Source organism: Saimiri boliviensis, chromosome 16 (assembly GCF_048565385.1).
Source record: "Saimiri boliviensis isolate mSaiBol1 chromosome 16, mSaiBol1.pri, whole genome shotgun sequence".
NCBI lineage: Eukaryota > Metazoa > Chordata > Mammalia > Primates > Cebidae > Saimiri > Saimiri boliviensis.
The window spans coordinates 14,183,747-14,201,574 of NC_133464.1; the positions used below are offsets into that span (position 1 = coordinate 14,183,747).

At 37.2% G+C, this 17,828-nt stretch overlaps 1 protein-coding gene across 1 annotated transcript in view; it reads right to left on the reverse strand.

Moving 5' to 3' along the window:
• The window catches only part of TM9SF2 (transmembrane 9 superfamily member 2), a 64,889-nt gene that overhangs the window by 17,302 nt on the left and 29,759 nt on the right, over positions 1–17,828 (reverse strand). The window contains exons 5-10 of the mRNA XM_003928220.4: positions 11,534–11,663; positions 10,419–10,543; positions 8,740–8,851; positions 7,212–7,291; positions 6,341–6,449; positions 1,198–1,330 (exon numbers count right to left, since the gene is read on the reverse strand). Coding sequence (XP_003928269.1) covers positions 1,198–1,330; positions 6,341–6,449; positions 7,212–7,291; positions 8,740–8,851; positions 10,419–10,543; positions 11,534–11,663 — 689 coding nt within the window. The remainder of the gene's footprint in view (positions 1–1,197; positions 1,331–6,340; positions 6,450–7,211; positions 7,292–8,739; positions 8,852–10,418; positions 10,544–11,533; positions 11,664–17,828) is intronic.

Consider the following 17,828-nt stretch of genomic DNA (forward strand, 5'->3'; position numbering starts at 1 on the left):
ATGCCTTTTCCTGACCTACCCTCTTTAGCATGACATATTTCTCTTTAGTGTGACATACTTACAAATTCTAGCTCCACCTATCAAAGTTGTATCTCCTTAAGTTGTAAGCAGATTTTAAAAAAAGATGTTCTAGTTAGTCTTCAAATTGAGCCTGAAGGTGTGAGTCAGTGGTTCCCAAACTTATTCAGTGCCAGACATTTGGAAACGATACTGCTCTTTGCAAAGCATTTATGTAATTAATTTCATCCACAAAATTTAGAAGAACTTCACTAACAAATCACTAGAGTAGTATGTATTTAACATGCAGTCAAACATAAAAACAAATATTTACTAAAAACTTATTAAAGGTCAGTTTCTGAATTCTTTTAGTAATATTCATTTGTTACTACTTATCAGTAGCAGGCATCAATAAAGTAAAATACATTAAATAAAGGTAAATTTAGAAAATTCTATTCATAAACATTTTTTTCTCTTCCAATTAAGAAAACTGAAAGACAATGGAATTAACGTATACCCAGAGGTCATCTCAGAACCACTCCTGTGGCTATCAATACCTCTTAAGGAACTTCTACTAAAAAAAAAAAAAAAAAAAAAAAAAAAAAAAAAAAAAAAAAAAGATTGTCCTAGTTGGCAAAAATTTAAATACAATTTCTGAAGTTGTTGAGGTAGCTCAAAGAAGAGGCCCTTTTTATGGAAGAAGGTCTTTCCTACACACTAGCTTTCTCTAGAGAAAGCGAGCTCCTGCTTCCTAAATCCTCCCTAGATGAGAAAGGTCTACAAAGTGCTTCCTGCCCCATCCCCTCTCTTCCCACCTCCTCCCTCTGTGGAAGCCAAGAATATCTTGGAACCCTAATCAGACTGTGCCTGCCCATGAAGGCTGGGTAATAAAGACCCCAAGTGGTCCTGGTTCTGGGCTGTTTAGACTCCGATGCTGAGATATTAAGGACCTGTTCACCTCCAGCCCAGTGCTTCCCTGACAAAGGCTTGTCTCTGAAGAGCTAAAGGGAGAGACCAAGAATCAGTCTTTGGGTGCAGCTAACCCTGCCCCAAGTCACTTAGAGTCAAAGCACCCAGATTTTGAAAACTAAGACTCTCAGAAATAATCTAGCCTACCTATCCACTTAGAAAAACTGGTTTTTAAACAATTACTGTATTTAGAAAGTATTTTCTACTTTAAAGTTTGCAGTAAACACTTACATAGAGTCACAAAGGTCATAATTAAAATCTGTGTCCCAGATCCTAGGAAGACTGACAGCAGCATCCCTTTTCTTGGAGGACGGAATATATCACCATGAACTAGTTTCCAGCCAAATTCTTCCTGGGCATCCTCCTAAAAGGGGAATGAAATCAGTTCAATGTTCTTATGGTATCAACAAGATAACCATAGACAGTTTTTTCACTGGTGAATATGCTGTTGCAGAAAAAACTTCTTTTTTTAACTTAGAAATGTTAGTATCTATTTCAATTTTGAAGAACAAAGCTTGACTCATGGAGCTTTATATGGCTTTGTTGAATTGTCTTATATGTCAGTTTCTTGAATTTATGGCATTAAGGTCTACAAATATTATAAAGACAATGTGATTGCTACCTAGTTCTACTCTAAGTAAGTCAAGTCAAGCTTTGTGATCCAACTTGATGACAATTTTTAGTCACACTCTATCCTCTTCGACCTACTTTTAATAATCTCCACAATAAGCAAATGGCATTAGCTCTCGTATTATAGCTACTCTGCTAATACAGTAAACATGGCTGTAAACATATTAAGTTTGTGTCACCAGCCCAAACTGCAGCCCTGATCTCCAGACACACATACAAGTACCTAATTACCAGCTTCACTTGGTTGTTTAACATACATCTTGAACAGAATTATCCATAACTGAACAGATTATTCTCTTTCCCCACCTAAACCTGCTCTTCCTACAGATTCCTTCATCAGAAAAAAATTTTTTTTTTAATAAAAAAAAATTTTAAAAATTATTCCTTCAGATAAAAATTCCATCCTTGGGGGCCGGGCGCAGTGGCTCAAGCCTGTAATCCCAGCACTTTGGGAGGCCGAGGCGGGTGGATCATGAGGTCAAGAGATCGAGACCATCCTGGTCAACATGGTGAAACCCCGTCTCTACTAAAAAAATATAAAAAATTAGCTGGGCATGGTGGCGCGTGCCTGTAATTCCAGCTACTCAGGAGGCTGAGGCAGGAGAATTGCCTGAACCCAGGAGGTGGAGGTTGCGGTGAGCCGAGATCGCGCCATTGCACTCCTGGGAGGCTGAGGTGGGTGGATCACGAGGTCAAGAGATCGAGACCATCCTGGTCAACATGGTGAAACCCCGTCTCTACTAAAAAAATATAAAAAATTAGCTGGGCATGGTGGCGCGTGCCTGTAATTCCAGCTACTCAGGAGGCTGAGGCAGGAGAATTGCCTGAACCCAGGAGGCGGAGGTTGCGGTGAGCCGAGATTGCGCCATTGCACTCCAGCCTGGGTAACAAGAGCGAGACTCCGTCTCAAAAAAAAAAAAGTAGGGGAGGAAAACATGCATCTCTTCTTTTAGGTGGGGTAATATTAAAAGGGGGCCATTTCTGATCATTTTTTATTAAGCAGGCACTAAAAATATCAAAGGGTATAAGTGAAAACTAAGTTTCCCCGAGAGAGAAAGGCTCCCTGTTCTGCCGCAAACCAATGTGACTAGGTTCTTGTTATTCTTGCAGAGATATTCTACCTATATATAAGCAATGTGTGAATAGATTTTCTCTCTTTTTTTTTTCCACAAAAACGGTTGCATATTATACACATTGTTTTATATCTTGCTTTTTTAGTCTAATGATATCATGAAGGTGCTTCTCTTTGTATATATGGTTACCTCATTCTTTTTTGTGATTACATAGTATTTTACAATATGGATATTCTTTAATTTACAAAATGTGTCCCCTATTGACAGATATTTGTGTTGTTTATATTCTGCTATTTATAAAAAGCAAGATGCTTATGGTTAAAAAAAAATAAAATAGAATCTTCTGCATTCATTAATTTCTACAAATGGAGTTTTTGGGTCAATTTCTATTATAAACTAAGACACGTATTGCCAAATTGTTCTCTAAAGGTTACATCACTTTACATCCTCATGTAATCAATTCCCCAACACAGACTTGTATCAAACATTTAAATTTCTGCCAATGTACCAGGTGAACAAACAGTAATGACAGACCAGTAATTTCTTTTATGACTTTTGTCTCTCTGTGATACTTACAAAATTCTACCTTTCGCTAAGATTTAAACATAACTTCACATATGTTCTTCTAGTGTTTGACAGATTTTCATGTAAATCATTATTTTAAGTAATAAAGTTGGAATTTACCTTTTTTCCCCCTTATCCCAATACCATTCAATAAAGCATCTGTTTTTCTCCTGTTGATATACATTTGTTAACCTCTACATTTAGGCTTACTATACACAGAAAAGGTTTACTTGGAATTTCTTTGTTCATCAATCCTTCTAAATCTCCCTTTAGGATTCACTTTATTTATTTATTATCTGCTCAAGTTTTCTGTAAATTCTTTCCATGAAGATCGGCTTGTAGTCAACTGTTTCTGTTCATCTGTAAAAGATGAACACCTCACCTTCATTCTTCTTCTTTTTTTTTTTTTTAATTTTGAGACAGGGTCTCTGTTGCCCATGCTGGAGTGCAGTGGTGTGACCACAACTCACCGCATCCTTGACCTCCTGGGCCCAAGTGATCCTCCCATCTTAGCTTCCCGAGTAGTTAGAACCACTTGCGTGAGCCACCACCATGCCCAGTGAATTTTTTATTTTTAAATTTTTTTGTAGAGATGGGGTCTCCCTATGTTGCCCAGGCTTGTCTTGAACTCCTGTGCTCAAGCAATTCTCTAACCATGGCCTCCCAAAGTGTTGGGATTAGAAGTGTGAGCCACCATACCTGGCTTCATCTTCATTTTTGAAAGATGACTTCTCTGTGTATACAATTCTATGTAAATAGTTTATTTCTCTCCCCAGTTTAATGATATTTAGTCTTGGCACTTTCATCATCAATCTAATTGTTTCTCCTTGGTAGATGCTGAGTCTTTTTTCCCTTGGGCTGATTCTAAGATAATCTCCTTTCTCTAAGGTTCTACAGTTTTGTCACAATTGATGTAGATGTGGATTTCTTTTTATTTATTCTGCTCAGGATACACTGTTTTCTGTATCTACGGATTTTTACTTTTCATCTAGTCTGAAAAATTCTGAGCTGTTACTTTTCATATATTTTATCTGCAATGAAGAGTTCCAGTGTCTGGAATCTCTAGAGGTCTAAATCTGTCCTTTACTATAAATTTTGTGAATTTCTGAATAGTACTTCATATTTTATTGCCCTTAAATTAGAAGAATCTTGTGAATCTAAATGTGGGAGACTTTTTTCCCCAAGAGGATAACCAACTATAAGCTTGGCTCTGTTTAAAATACCAGATACCACAGTGAGTGTAACAGAAAAATCCCTACTCTCAGGAGTACATGTTCTCATTGCAAAGACAATAAACAAAATAAGTCAGGAAAGTATACTGTATATTAGATGGTAATAAGCACTACACAAAAAAACAGGATGTATGGGTATGTGCAGGATAGGATGTAACTTAAATGGAATGGCTGGGAGGGGCTCAATGGGAAGATCACATTTTGTAAAGATTGGAGGGAGGTAAGGGAACTAGTCATGTAAATGAGAAATGGACATTCTAAGCAGATAAAACAGTGAGACAGTGAGTTTGAAGGCTCTGAGGTGGGAATCTGTGTCTGCCCCGTCTGAGGAACATCAAGGTAGATGGCATAGGTCAGGCGTCCCCAAACTGCAGCCCCCTGAGGCCATTTATCCGGCCCCCCCGCCGCACTTCAGGAAGGGACACCTCTTTCATTGGTGGACAGTGAGAGGAGCACAGTATGTGGCGGCCCTCCAACGGTCTGAGGGACAGTGAACTTGGCCCCCTGTGTAAAAAGTTTGGGGACGCCTGGCATAGGTGAAGCAGGGTGCTGAGGTAACATGGGAACTTAGAGGCCACTGTAAAGCCCCTAACTCTGGCTCTGAGTGAATAGGAAGTCCCTGGAGGGTTGTGCTCTGGAGTGAAATGATCTCATTTCTGATTGGGCAGTTTTGACTGCTGTGCTAAAAGATGGGAAGTAGGACAGGAGTAGAAGCAGGGTCATCACTGGCCCGTGTGCCACAGGGTGATGCTGTGCAAATTAAGACAGAACTCCATTAACAGCAATTATTTGGAATGGCCAATTATGGGCAGAGTATTTTAAAATTACTTTAATATAATATTTAATAAGACACAAAATAAATAAAAATCAGAGGAAAGAGGGTATAGAGTACAAATGTTAAAAGCTTATAAATATTCATATATATTTTTCCCAATCAGAACAGGTGACAGGTTGGAGGAGGGGAGGCTTAAGAAGCTAGGGGAAGAGAATATAATAAAAGGTGACCTGAGTTTGCATTCATTCCAAATTACTGTGATTCTTGAGAAAATTCTTTTATTATGCTGCTATGAAATGAAGAGTAGAAAATGTATAACATTTTGTAACTTAAAAAATTTGAGACTACAGAGGCTGGGACATGCAATTATTTTGAATATACCAAAAGGTAGAAATGATACAAATTTGTTAAAATTAATTAAAAAAAATTAAACACACAAATAAAAATTGCTCAGGAGTTATTCCATTCAACCTTGTGGTTTCGCAAACTGGGTATGTGTCAGGGATGGAGAATCCTAACAGAGTTGTAACTGTGCAACTACACCCCACGCTGCACCAATCCATTCCGACAGAGGAGGCTGTGAGCAGGTCAGCTCCGGTGCTGACTCAATTTCTAGAGCGTATCAATTCTTTTTTTTTTTTTGGAGACAGTCTTGCTCTGTCTGTCACCCAGGCTGGAGTGCAGTGGCATGATCTCAGCTCACTGCAACCTCTGCCTCCCGTGTTCAAGCAATTCTCCTGCCTCAGCCTCCCGAGTAGCTGGGACTACAAGTAACTGCCACCATGCCTGGCTAATTTTTGTGATTTTTAGTAGAGAAAGGTTTCGCCATGTTGGCCAGGCTGGTCTTGAACTCCTGACCTCAGGTGATCCGCCCACATTGGCCTCCCAAAGTGCTGGGATTGCAGGTATGATCCAACACACCTGGCCAAGAATATCAATTCTTATGTATTGTTTTCTTATTTGAAAGTGTGAATTCAAGATAACTTTTTTTAGAAGAATGTTTTAAAAGCAGATTCTAAGCTATTATTTCACCTTTTCCCAAAATAACAATAAACACTGTCCTTGACAGGCTAAAGACTAGTTAAAATGTTTCCACTTACCGTAGAATCCATCTGATTATATCTGGCAATATCTTTGTGCAGTGTCCGTAACATGATCATAGCAACCATTCCAGATAAGAAAAGGACAATGACCAGGGAATTCATAATGCTGTAGAAATAAGCACATCACGATTACTCTGTAGCTTAATCCTAGGAACTGTAAAACTCTTTTAAAAACTCTTTACTGAGTAACATTAAAACAGCCTTAATCAAAATCTCAAAACGAAAACTACCTAAAATCCACAAATTCAACTGTGTTCTTTCATGTTTCCCTCAAGTAGACAGATAAATAACATTACATACTTATCATAATACAGTTTCATAGTCTGTTTAGAACTAGAATTTCTTGGTACATGGTCAATATTATGAAATAACTACTGTGCCCAAATCACTGCCACAACAAAGGACTGGCTTGTGCCCTCAAGAAATTTACTGAAGAACAACTACTCAGTAAATTAGTGTCAAAAAGATGAGACAGCAATAGGAAAAGGAAGGTTAGGGCAACATGCACAGCATTCTACATAAAAGTTTTGAATCACGTTTGAAGGGAATAATAATAAAGTCATAGCAACAACAGCAGCTCTGTTTCTGAACATTCTTACATGCCAGGCAATGTCCTCAAATGCTCTGTCCCATTATGTTCTTTAATCCTCACAACAATCCCATGAGGTGGGTATTTCTAGATAAAAGAACAGATGCTGAGAAATTAAGGGACCTGCTGTGACTCACAATCAGCAACTGAAAGCCAGGATTTGAACCCAAGGCCAGCATTTTGAATAAAGCAGAGAGGATCTGACAGTAAATGAGATGTTCAGAGGGACACAGGGCAGAAAAGCAGAAAGCAAAAAGCAGGTTAACTCTGTAATCTTACCTAAACCACTGAATGTGGGTATGAGGCATAGACTCCAGAATATAGTCCCATCTAGATGCCCATCTGATATTTTTATCTTCCTAGAGGAGATAAAAAAATCTCTTTAAGTAAATATCTGCTGACAACACATTAAGAACAACAACAACAACAAAAATCCCATTTAAAGCTTGCTCTTCCATTGAGTCAACAATTGCAATTTCTAAATTATCACAACTTTGGTTAGTCCTGAGATTCAGAGAGTTTCAGATGTACTAAAGTCTAGGGGAAATCAGAGTAAGATCAAGCAGCAAAAAAAAATCCTAGTAATACCTACTAAAAGTATTGCTTTAAATTATAACTAGATGTTTAGTTTAGATGTAAAAATTAAGAGCTTTATGTAGCTTTTTTTTTTAAAAAAAACAACAACAATGAAATCAAATAGAATAATTATTATTTTCTTTATGCCTGGAACAGCTAATCAGACCAGTCATCCTAGGCACACTGAGCTCTTAACATCTAGAAATACATACTGTTTACTGCACTAGGTTTGCAAAATGAAACATTATACGGGGATATTAAATATCGCAACTATATTGGATTGCCAAAAGTTTTTTAAAAAATAGATGTGGAACACTGCCTACGATTCTCATGATAAACTTGCATTTTAAGAAACTTCATTAATGAAAACATTCCCTTCAATTTTTTAAGACAACCTCCCAATAGGAAACTTTTCATTTGAAGTTCACACTTAAATTCTGATTTTAAAAATGGTGAATAAATAAAGGTGGAACACTAAGATTCTCATAACAACGAATTTGCATTTTAAGAAATTTCGTTAACTCCCTTCAATTTTCTAAGACAATCTACCAATCGGAAACCCTCCACTTAAAGTTCATACTTAAATCCTTTAAAGTGTGGTGTTGATTTCTCAAACGCTTTCTGAATATATCTTTGGCATTTCCATCCTGTCCTCTTCGCCTATTTTCTACTTTTGTCTTATATATGTATCTCTTATGCTTAACACTCAATCAGGCTCAAATCTCCAATTTCCTCTATATTCTCATTTAAACCAAAACTTAGTTCTTATTTTTGTTTCTGAGGTGGAGTCTAACTTTGTCACCCAGGCTGGAGTGCTGTGGTGTGATCTCGGCTCAATGCAACTTCCGCCTCCCAGGTTCAAGTGATTCTCCAGCCTCGGCCTCCTGAGTAGCTGGGCTTATAGGCGCCACCAAGCCCAGCTAATTTTTGTAGTTTTAGTAGAGATGGGTTTCACCATGTTGGTCAGGCTGGTCTTGAACTCCTGACCTCGTGATCCACCTGCCTCAGCCTCCCAAAGTGCTGGGATTACAGGCATGAGCCACCATGCCGGCCACTAAGACTTAGTTTCAAGAGTGATTATGTTGCTTAGTACACTGACAAATTATCCTAAAAATCAGCTTATTAATACCTTCTTTATTTGACAAGCACAATCATTAACATTTCCATTAGTTTAAGTAGAACAAATTTAAAATCAATTTCACAGTTATACTAAAGATAACAACAGACTCACCTGGAAGCTAACAGAGTAAGTATAGGCAATTTTTATCTCCCCAGAAGCCTTGTTGCTTATGTCCATGGGGGGCCCTGAGCAGTCTGGTTTGTCTATATGGGTATGTTTGAAGCTGTGGGAAGAAACATTTTGGCAAGATGCTGATAAAGTACAATTTTTTTTAAAATGGGGTAGTAAAGGTTAGAGATTTTGTATGTATTTTAAAATGCTGCTGACAAAGGTGAAATTATGTCACATCTAAAAGCGTAAATATTTACTTCATATAAATACAAGTATGTGTACAAAATTATAAACATACTTTTGAAAACACTATACTTGAAGAACATTTAAATAATCTTTTTTTTTTCTTTTTGAGGAGTCTTACTTTCTTACCCGGGCCTGAGTGCGGTGGTGCCATCATAGCTCACTGCAGCCTCAAACTACTGGGCTCAAGTGATCTTCCCAACCTCAGTCTACCAAATGGATGAGACTACCGGCGTATGCCACCACACCCATGCCCAGCTAATTTTTTAGTTTTTTGTAGAGACAGGGTCTTGCTATGTTGGCCAGGCTGGTCTTGAACTCCTGGGCTCAGCCTCTCAAAGTGCTGGGATTACAGCATGAGACATCATGCTTGGCTTTTTCTTTTCTTTTTTTTTTTGAGACAAGGTCTTGCTCTGTACCCAGCCAGGTGTGCAGTGGTGTGATCTCAGCTCATTGCAGCTTGCAACTCCTGGGTTCAAGTGATCCTCCCACTTCAGCCTCCTACAGGCATGTGCCGCAATCCCCAGTTAATTTATTTTCTGTAGCAATGGGGTCTCAATATGTTGCCCAGGCTGGTCTCAAACTCCTGTACTCAAGTGATCCTCCCACAGGCATGTGCCACCATGCCCAGCTAATTTATTTTCAGTACAGGTCTCACTATGTTGCCTAGGCTGGTCTTGAACACCTGACCTCAAGCGATCCTCCTGCCTTGGCCTCCCCAAAGTGTTGAGATCACAGGTATGAGCCACCTGCCTGGCTAAATAATCTTATTAAAAAACAAAACAAAAAAACAACCAATACTGATGGAGTTTAAATTAACTGCCACCTTGTCGTGGCATGTATTTTTAATTTTTATTTTTTTTACCACCAGTGCATGAGAAAAAGGCAAATTCAGTGGCAGAAAAAGTCATGGGAAAAAAAGAGAAATATCGAATTAAAAAAGGATCTCATAAACAACTGATATGTATGTTCATGATAAAAAATAATAAATAACTTGACGATATCTTGTTCAATGGCTGGTATTTCACACTGGTATCTAATACTGTATGGGGCTTGAGAAATCACAGGACTTTCTGGTCATTTGGGCCTCTGACCAGAGAAAAGCTGCAGATATCAGAAGCAATGTTCTTTCCACTATGAAGGGGAACACCGTCCCAACCACATAACTTCTCCTTCCCCACTGTCAAGTGGAAAAGCTGTCAAAATTTCCTGACTGAAAAATAAAACACAAAGGCACATTGGCTTGACCGCTTACCATGACAGGAAAATAATTATTGGTTTGGTTTCTCCGGACAACCCATAACTCAATAACAAATCACGCTAAAGGGAGTCATGGTAAAATCAATTCTGAAATGCCGTAATATTGATTAAAGAATAAGTTAATTTGGCCCCAAATACTTATTTTTTGGGTCTAAATTTCACTTATACTTATTTACCTTTTTGGTTCAAGTTTAGCAGCCACTAATCTTGCTCCCATGGACCCAGTTTCAACGACATGATAGTATATTTTGATGTCAACATGGTTGAAGATGTAAAATGTATCTCTTTCATGGAATTCTGACTGCGGAACAGAACTTATAAGTTAAAGGTAGAAAACTGACTACACAAGAGTCAAAACACAACACTTTAAAATGGGCTACAATAAGTATGAAAATTTAAGTTTGAACGGAATTTTAATCAAGTTTCAATTTTATACTTAAATTTTTTAAGCTAAAAATTAATTGGGGATGTTATATGCTTCTTAAAGTTTTAATTTTTACATAAAATTTAATAAGTACCAATTAAAAAAACACCAATCTAGTATTTTCTAGACTTTCATTTAAAATGAAACAAAGCAAAATTAAATATATTACAAGCACACTAAAGCTTATATATTTAGACACTTTTTCTCCCTAGAAGCTTATAAATTTGGACTAAACACATAACCTAAATTATTCAAGTGTCTCTGGTCAGCACTCACAAAAGCATTAACTGATATAATCAGTTTCATGATTAAGCTCATGCTAACTTCCATTGGATCAGATCCAATAAGAGATTTAAATCAGGTTGATCTGATTACACAAAATTTATTTTAATATATATCCCCACCTAGTTCTAACTACCTTCCATAATAATGTCTCTGTTTGATAACTCTACTTTTAAACACAAAAGAATGGCCTCAAAGGCAGATAGGTCTTAAAAAGGGAATAATATCTGACTTCTGCAATACAAATTTAGTTAGCTTATAATGAAGTCTTTTTTGACACTCTCCTATGTACATTTTGCAATATGTAAGACTTATGAGAGTTAGAACAAAGTTCTAGACCTTAGCATAGCATTTAACATACAACAGACACTCTCAGTAAATACTGAACTGAATGTGAATTATTCCAACTCTAAAACTCAACTTATGCATTATTAATCTGCTATAAGTTTATGATCGAAGTGGTTCTATTTCAGAACATCTGAACTGTACTAATTGAACAAATATAACAATTTTTGTCTGGGTAAAGACTGAATTCTATAAAAAGCCGTATTTTTAAAAGCAGCAAAGAGTTTATCATTAACTTACATTAATAACACAGGCATCTTTCGCATGGCCTTTATCTGTAATGTAACAGCCAATAGGAAATCCAGGATTACAGAACCTCTGACCATCTTCAACATCATAACACCATGTTACAGGCATATTATCCACAATCCTACATACGGAAAGAAGAGTTAAGTTAGAAAAGAACCCACCACACATGACTAAGAATTACTGCCCAAATCAGTATCATCACTTTGTAAAATTTCAATGTTTAAATTCTTTAAGATTCCAAAAACCACAAACAATTTTAATAAAATGTAGTATTCATAAGTAATAACAATATGCCAGTATCTGATATATTGCAGTGACGGAAAAAACTATAGGCTGGTCCCAGTGCAGAGGTGTTTACAACTAATTGATCACAACCCGGTACAGATTTCTTTGCTCCTTTGCTACTCTGACTGGCCTTAAAAAAAGGGAAAATAAACCTTTATAGCTGTTTTGAAAGGATAAATGGTATGTAGTAAAGAGTTTTATAAACTAATATAATGTAATTGCTAATTTAATAATACTATTTAAACACTTCAATGTAATTTACCTTTAGCAGAACACTCAAAGCTGTGAATAGGAATACAAGGCAACATATCTAGTTCCTCAGGAACAGTTTATTGAACAACAAAGAAGGAAAAGTCTCTTATCATTCAGGTAATTCAATAAAAAAGGAAACGAATATAATTGCAAGGTATAGGAAAATATTAAACTAAAGGGCCAGGAAGAAAAGTAAAAGTTATACAAAAAAATTCTGTGAAAACTATAAATTCAAATTATTTCTAAAAGAAATACTGCTACAAAGCTAGTGAACCAAATCTTTCAAGTTCTATAGTGAAAAAGGACTTAAAAAAGAAAAGCAGAAAATAAAGTTCTGTGGCACTATGTAACTACATTACAGTCTGAGCATGTGGCCCCCTGTGCCCAGAGTACACTGTGGGATACACATAAAAAAACTGCTCAAAATACGCCAGCTATATTACAGCCATAAGATGACACTTCAGGGCATGTTTTATTTGTTAATTAACGTGTGCCTTAGGAAGTAAAATTATGATTCTACATTCACCCAAGGTGTACCTTAATGACCTGATAAAACATGTCTCCTTACCTTTAAATGCTATTTAATAGTACCCAGCGTATGAAATTTTAGAATCGCCTATACTATTAAACTGCTCATTATTATAATCAGCAGGCTAGTAGTTCCAGTAAAATATTAGAAGCATAAATACACTGTTACATAGAATAAATAATTCAGATTTTCTGGAAGCTTAAAGAATCAGTTAACTGCTTTAATTTTTTAGATACAAGACGAAGTTCAATTAATGAATATATACTAGCAATATATAGTATCTTCATGCTACCATATTGGAGGGAAAATACTACATAAGTGCTAGTTACAAAATGAGGAATTAAGGGGCAATTTAGGTTTTATAAAAGCTGACATCCTAAGTGTATCATTTATATACTATCTTGGCATAATAGCTGTTTCTGGTAATAGGAAGCATTAAAAAAAAAAATCCTTTTGAATAAATTTAAGAAAACTTAAAGAATATATTTTTTTTCCCGAGTCAGGGTTTTGCTCTGTCACTCAGGCTGGAATGCAGTAGTGTGATCACAGCTCTCTGCAGCCTCTACCTCTCAGTCTCAAGTGATCCTCCCATTTCTGCCTCCTAAGTAGTTGGGACTACAGGTACATGCCATCACACTGGCTACTTTTTAAAATTTTTTGCAGACCTGGGGTCTCACTGTGTTGCCGGATCTGGTCTCAAACTCCCGGGCTCAAGTGGTCCTCATACCCTGGTCTCCCAAAGTGCTGGGATTACAGGTATGAGCCACCATGCCTGGCCAAAGAACATGATTTTCAATTACTATCTTCCTAAGTTATTTAAATTTCTAAAATCAGCAAAAATTAAAACACTTATTTCCAATCTGACAGAGTAAATATGGGAAGAAGACTCACAAGGATAAAGGCTGAATGACTCTCCACTTTTTACCATAAAGAACTGCTTTCCTTTACTTCCCTCTGCCCTCCAAGGACTCCATTTGAAACACTTCTACCAATCAAGCTTCGTTTATTAATAATTTGTTTTCTTAACAATTCCAAAAGTTTCTAATCAGAATCACCCATACTGTTACAATGCTCAGAAAATTATAGCCCAAAGCAAGGAAAGTTGGCATTTAACAAGTTGGCATTTCTATGCAGTTTTAACATGAGTACATTTATACTATTCATCAGGATTTTGAATTTTTGAAAATAGCATATCATTCTCCTTTGCTAACTTGGTGGGATCTGGGATTGGAACTCACTAAAGTATCTTCAAGACCCTTTTCTAATTCAATAAGCTATAGTCAAGTGATTCTATGATACTAAAAAATGTTAAGTACTCTGATAACTAGTTAATTATACTTTTATTTTTTTAAAAAAAGTCATCAAGATTTGGAAATCCAGGCGAGAAGTAGGATCACAAACCACACAGAGCACATCTGAAGAGAGTTTAAGTGTCTGGTGCTGGTATCAAAGCAGTAGCTGCAAGAATCACGAAGTAGCTTAGCAGCTACTGACAGAGTAAGACAAAAAGATCCTCAAATTAATTGACTAAAGCCCCAAATAAGAATAAAAAGTATTCATCAACTTATATAAGAAACTAGGCCAGGCATGGTGGCTCATGCCTGTAATCCCAGAACTTTGGGAGGCCAAGGCAGGCAGATGATGGGGTCAGGAGTTCCAGACCAGCCTGACCAACATGGTGAAACCCCATCTCTACTAAAAATGCAAAAAAAGAAAAAAATTAGCCAGGCATGGTGGTGGGTGCCTGTAATCCTAGCTACTCAGGAGGCTGAGGCAGGAGAATAGCTTGAACCAGAGAGGAGGAGGTTGCAGTGAGCCAAGACCATGGCATTGCACTCTAGCCTGGGCGACAGAGTAAGACTCCGTCTCAAAAAACAACCAAAAAACAAAAAACAAAATGGAAGTAAACTATTATTAACTGTTCTTTATAGAGAACAGTAAATTAAAGCATGGTTCCAATGTCAAGGGGAAGAAATTATGATTCATTCATGCAGTAAATTATGAAATTCTGAAAAAGACAGAGGAGGTTATAGATTTACAATGTTACTTGACCTGAAAAAAGTCCATATTTTCTTAAAATGAGCAACTTGCAGAATAGTGTGTACAATAACATTTTAGTTGCATTATTTTTAAAAGGGACATACCCTTTTCTATACCTCCATATGCATCGAAAATCTAGAAACATACATGAGAAATAATATTGTTAGTTCTGCAGAATAGAAATGAAGCTGGGGGTGGCCGAAGACTTACTTTTACTTAATATTTTCTTGTACTGCTTGTGTTTTTTCATAGGCATATTTTGCTTCATGATTTAGAAAATGATTAAGCTCTCCCCAATATGTCTTAGTGCCAAGTATAAAATAAAATGTGCTGCATTCACAATAAAACTCTCTAACAGAATACTATAAATTCCCAAGGGTATATGATGTTTTATATGTTAACTCTACTGCCTATGCTTAAAATCAAGTTATATAGTAAAATCTTTCTGAAATAGGTCATGAAAAGAATATATTCAAATAATGGTTTCAAGAAATTTATCAATGTGAATCAACATTTTTCAAATGTATACTGAAACTGATTTAAGGGTTACACTTAAAATCATCAACTTTTCTGACTCAGCTGCAAAATTATTATTTACTAGCACTTTCCCAGGTTACTTTTTTTAGCACAATAAGTTTGCAATTGATATACTGATTACAAATCGTTCAGTAAATTTTACTATCAAATGCTTTTACTATGTTCACTATTTTAAATTATTTATTCTTTGTTACTAAGCATCTTGACATCATAATAAAATCTCTGTTAACTACATCATAAATTAGTTAAAAACATATCTAAGTACTTTCCTGTGAGGAGGCTACTGAAGAACTATTTCTATTACCTTCGGGAGCAAGACTAAACAGTATTCTTTAGTTCAAGTGATTCTCCTGCCTCAGCCTCCCAAGTAGCTGGGATTACAAGCAACCACGATCACACCTGGCTAATTCTTGTATTTTTAGTAGAGATGGGGGTTTCACCATGTTGGCCAGGCTGGTCTCAAACTCCTGAGTGCTGGGATTATAGGTGTGAGCCACCACAACGAGCTAAATAGTATTCTAAGCACAAAGGGTAGAAGAAAGAGCTAAAAATCACCCATAGACCTTAAGAGTCATTCTTTCATTCAGTCAACAAACTGGCAGCTATTGTAGTAAACATAGGTGGATAGGGCTAATATGAGAAGATAAGAACTGAGCCTTAAATATTTTTTTGAAGATTTAAAAAAAAAGAAAAAACCATCAAGGGAAATTTCAATTACTTATGAATAAGTAAACATATCCCAAGTTGATAAACAATTGATATGCATTGATCTAGTAAATAAGCAGTATTCCTATAGTAGCTTAGGAGAAAAAAGCTCATTTACCAGAAATCAAAGAAATGGCGAAATGAAGGAGGCTTTAAGTTCCTGTTTGCACTGAGGATCAGATGAGAAAGAAACTGACACAAGCATAAGAGGCAGGTTTCTAACAGCTCTGCCTCCTTCCTTCCAGCAGAGCCCCAATAGCCTACAGCAGGCATCCCCAAACTTTTTACAAAGGGGGCCAGTTCACTGTCCCTCAGACCGTTGGAGGGCCGCCACATACTGTGCTCCTCTCACTGACCACCAGTGAAAGAGGTGTCCCTTCCTGAAGTGCGGCGGGGGGGTGGGGGGGGCGGATAAATGGCCTCAGGGGGCTGCATGCGGCCCACAGGGCCGTAGTCTGGGGACACCTGGCCTACAGGGAACTCATTCCTATGGGGATGAGGGGTACATTACCCAGGTTTGGCCAGTCAGAATGAACCCTTCTCATCACAGATTAGTTCATGGCTGTGCACAGGTCCCAAGGTTCTATGCGTATGAGGGCTGGGTGGGGTGGAGGAGGAGGAGAACTAATGGGTAGGAGGGAATGCGAGGCCACAGGACCTGGTCAGGTCTCAGCTGAGATCCAAGGTTCCTGTGATCTAATATACTGACAGGACAACATCCAAAAGGAAGTGCATGAAGACAATCCTGTTCAACACTGAAAGCATCTTACAGTTTCTAGAAAAGGCAAAACATATGTAAACTATGATCCCCATAGAATAAAGGCATTTCCAAGCAAAATTACTCAGAAGAATAACAATGGTTATACATCAAAGGTTGGATTTTGAGTCTTTAAAAATATTCTTTTTGGCTGGGTGTGATGGCTCAAGTCTGTAATTCCAGCACTTTGGGAGGCTGAGGGGTGTGGATCTCTTGAGGTCAGGAGTTTGAGACCACCCTGGCCAAGATGGTAAAACCCCGTCTCTACTAAACATACAAAAATTAGCTGGGCATGGTGGCAGGTGCCTGTAATCAAAGCTGCTCAGGGGGCTGAGGTGCAAGCACTTGACCCCGGGAGATGGAGGCTGCAGTGAGCTGAGATCACGGCACAGCACTCCAGCCTGGACAACAGTGTGAGACTCCGTCTCAAGACAAAAAAAAAAAAAAATTCTATGTTTGAATATTCTATAAGTACATAATACTTTGGAAGGAAAAACAGGGCAGTTTTAAATGCTTTTTGATTCTGATACAAACTGGTACAGAATCTGTTAATGCTATGTTTACAAAATAAAAGATTAAGCAAAATGTGTTTTATTTGAAGTAGATGGCTATTTATTAAACAAAAGTTCAGTTTTGTTTTCCTGTGATTTTTTTCACGGCCCACAAGTATAAAACAATGATTTCACTAGAAGACTGATCCAGGCCCTTTTCCTCAAAGCATAATAACTATTCAGGCATACTTCATTTCATTACACTTCACTTTATTATGCTTTGCAGATGCAGTGTTTTTTAGAAATTGAAGGTGTGTGGCATTCATGCATTGAGCAAATCGATCAGTGCCATTTTTTCAACAGCATGTGTTTGCTTCTTGTTTTTGTGTCAGCCTTTTTTTTTTTTTTAGCAATAACGTATTTTTTAATTAAGGTACTTACAGAGTTGTTTTAGACATAATATTATTGCACAGTTAATAGACTAAATGTAGTATAAACATAACCTTTATATGCACTGAGAAACCAAAACACTTTATATGACTCACTTTATTCTGCCAACTGCTTTATTGCAGTGCTGTAGAACTGAAGTTGCAGTATCCCCAAAGTATGACTGTATACCAATAAAAATAACTACTCTGTGTACCAGATCTATGTCCTGAAAGAAGTGCCAGATATTACAGTAATCTACAC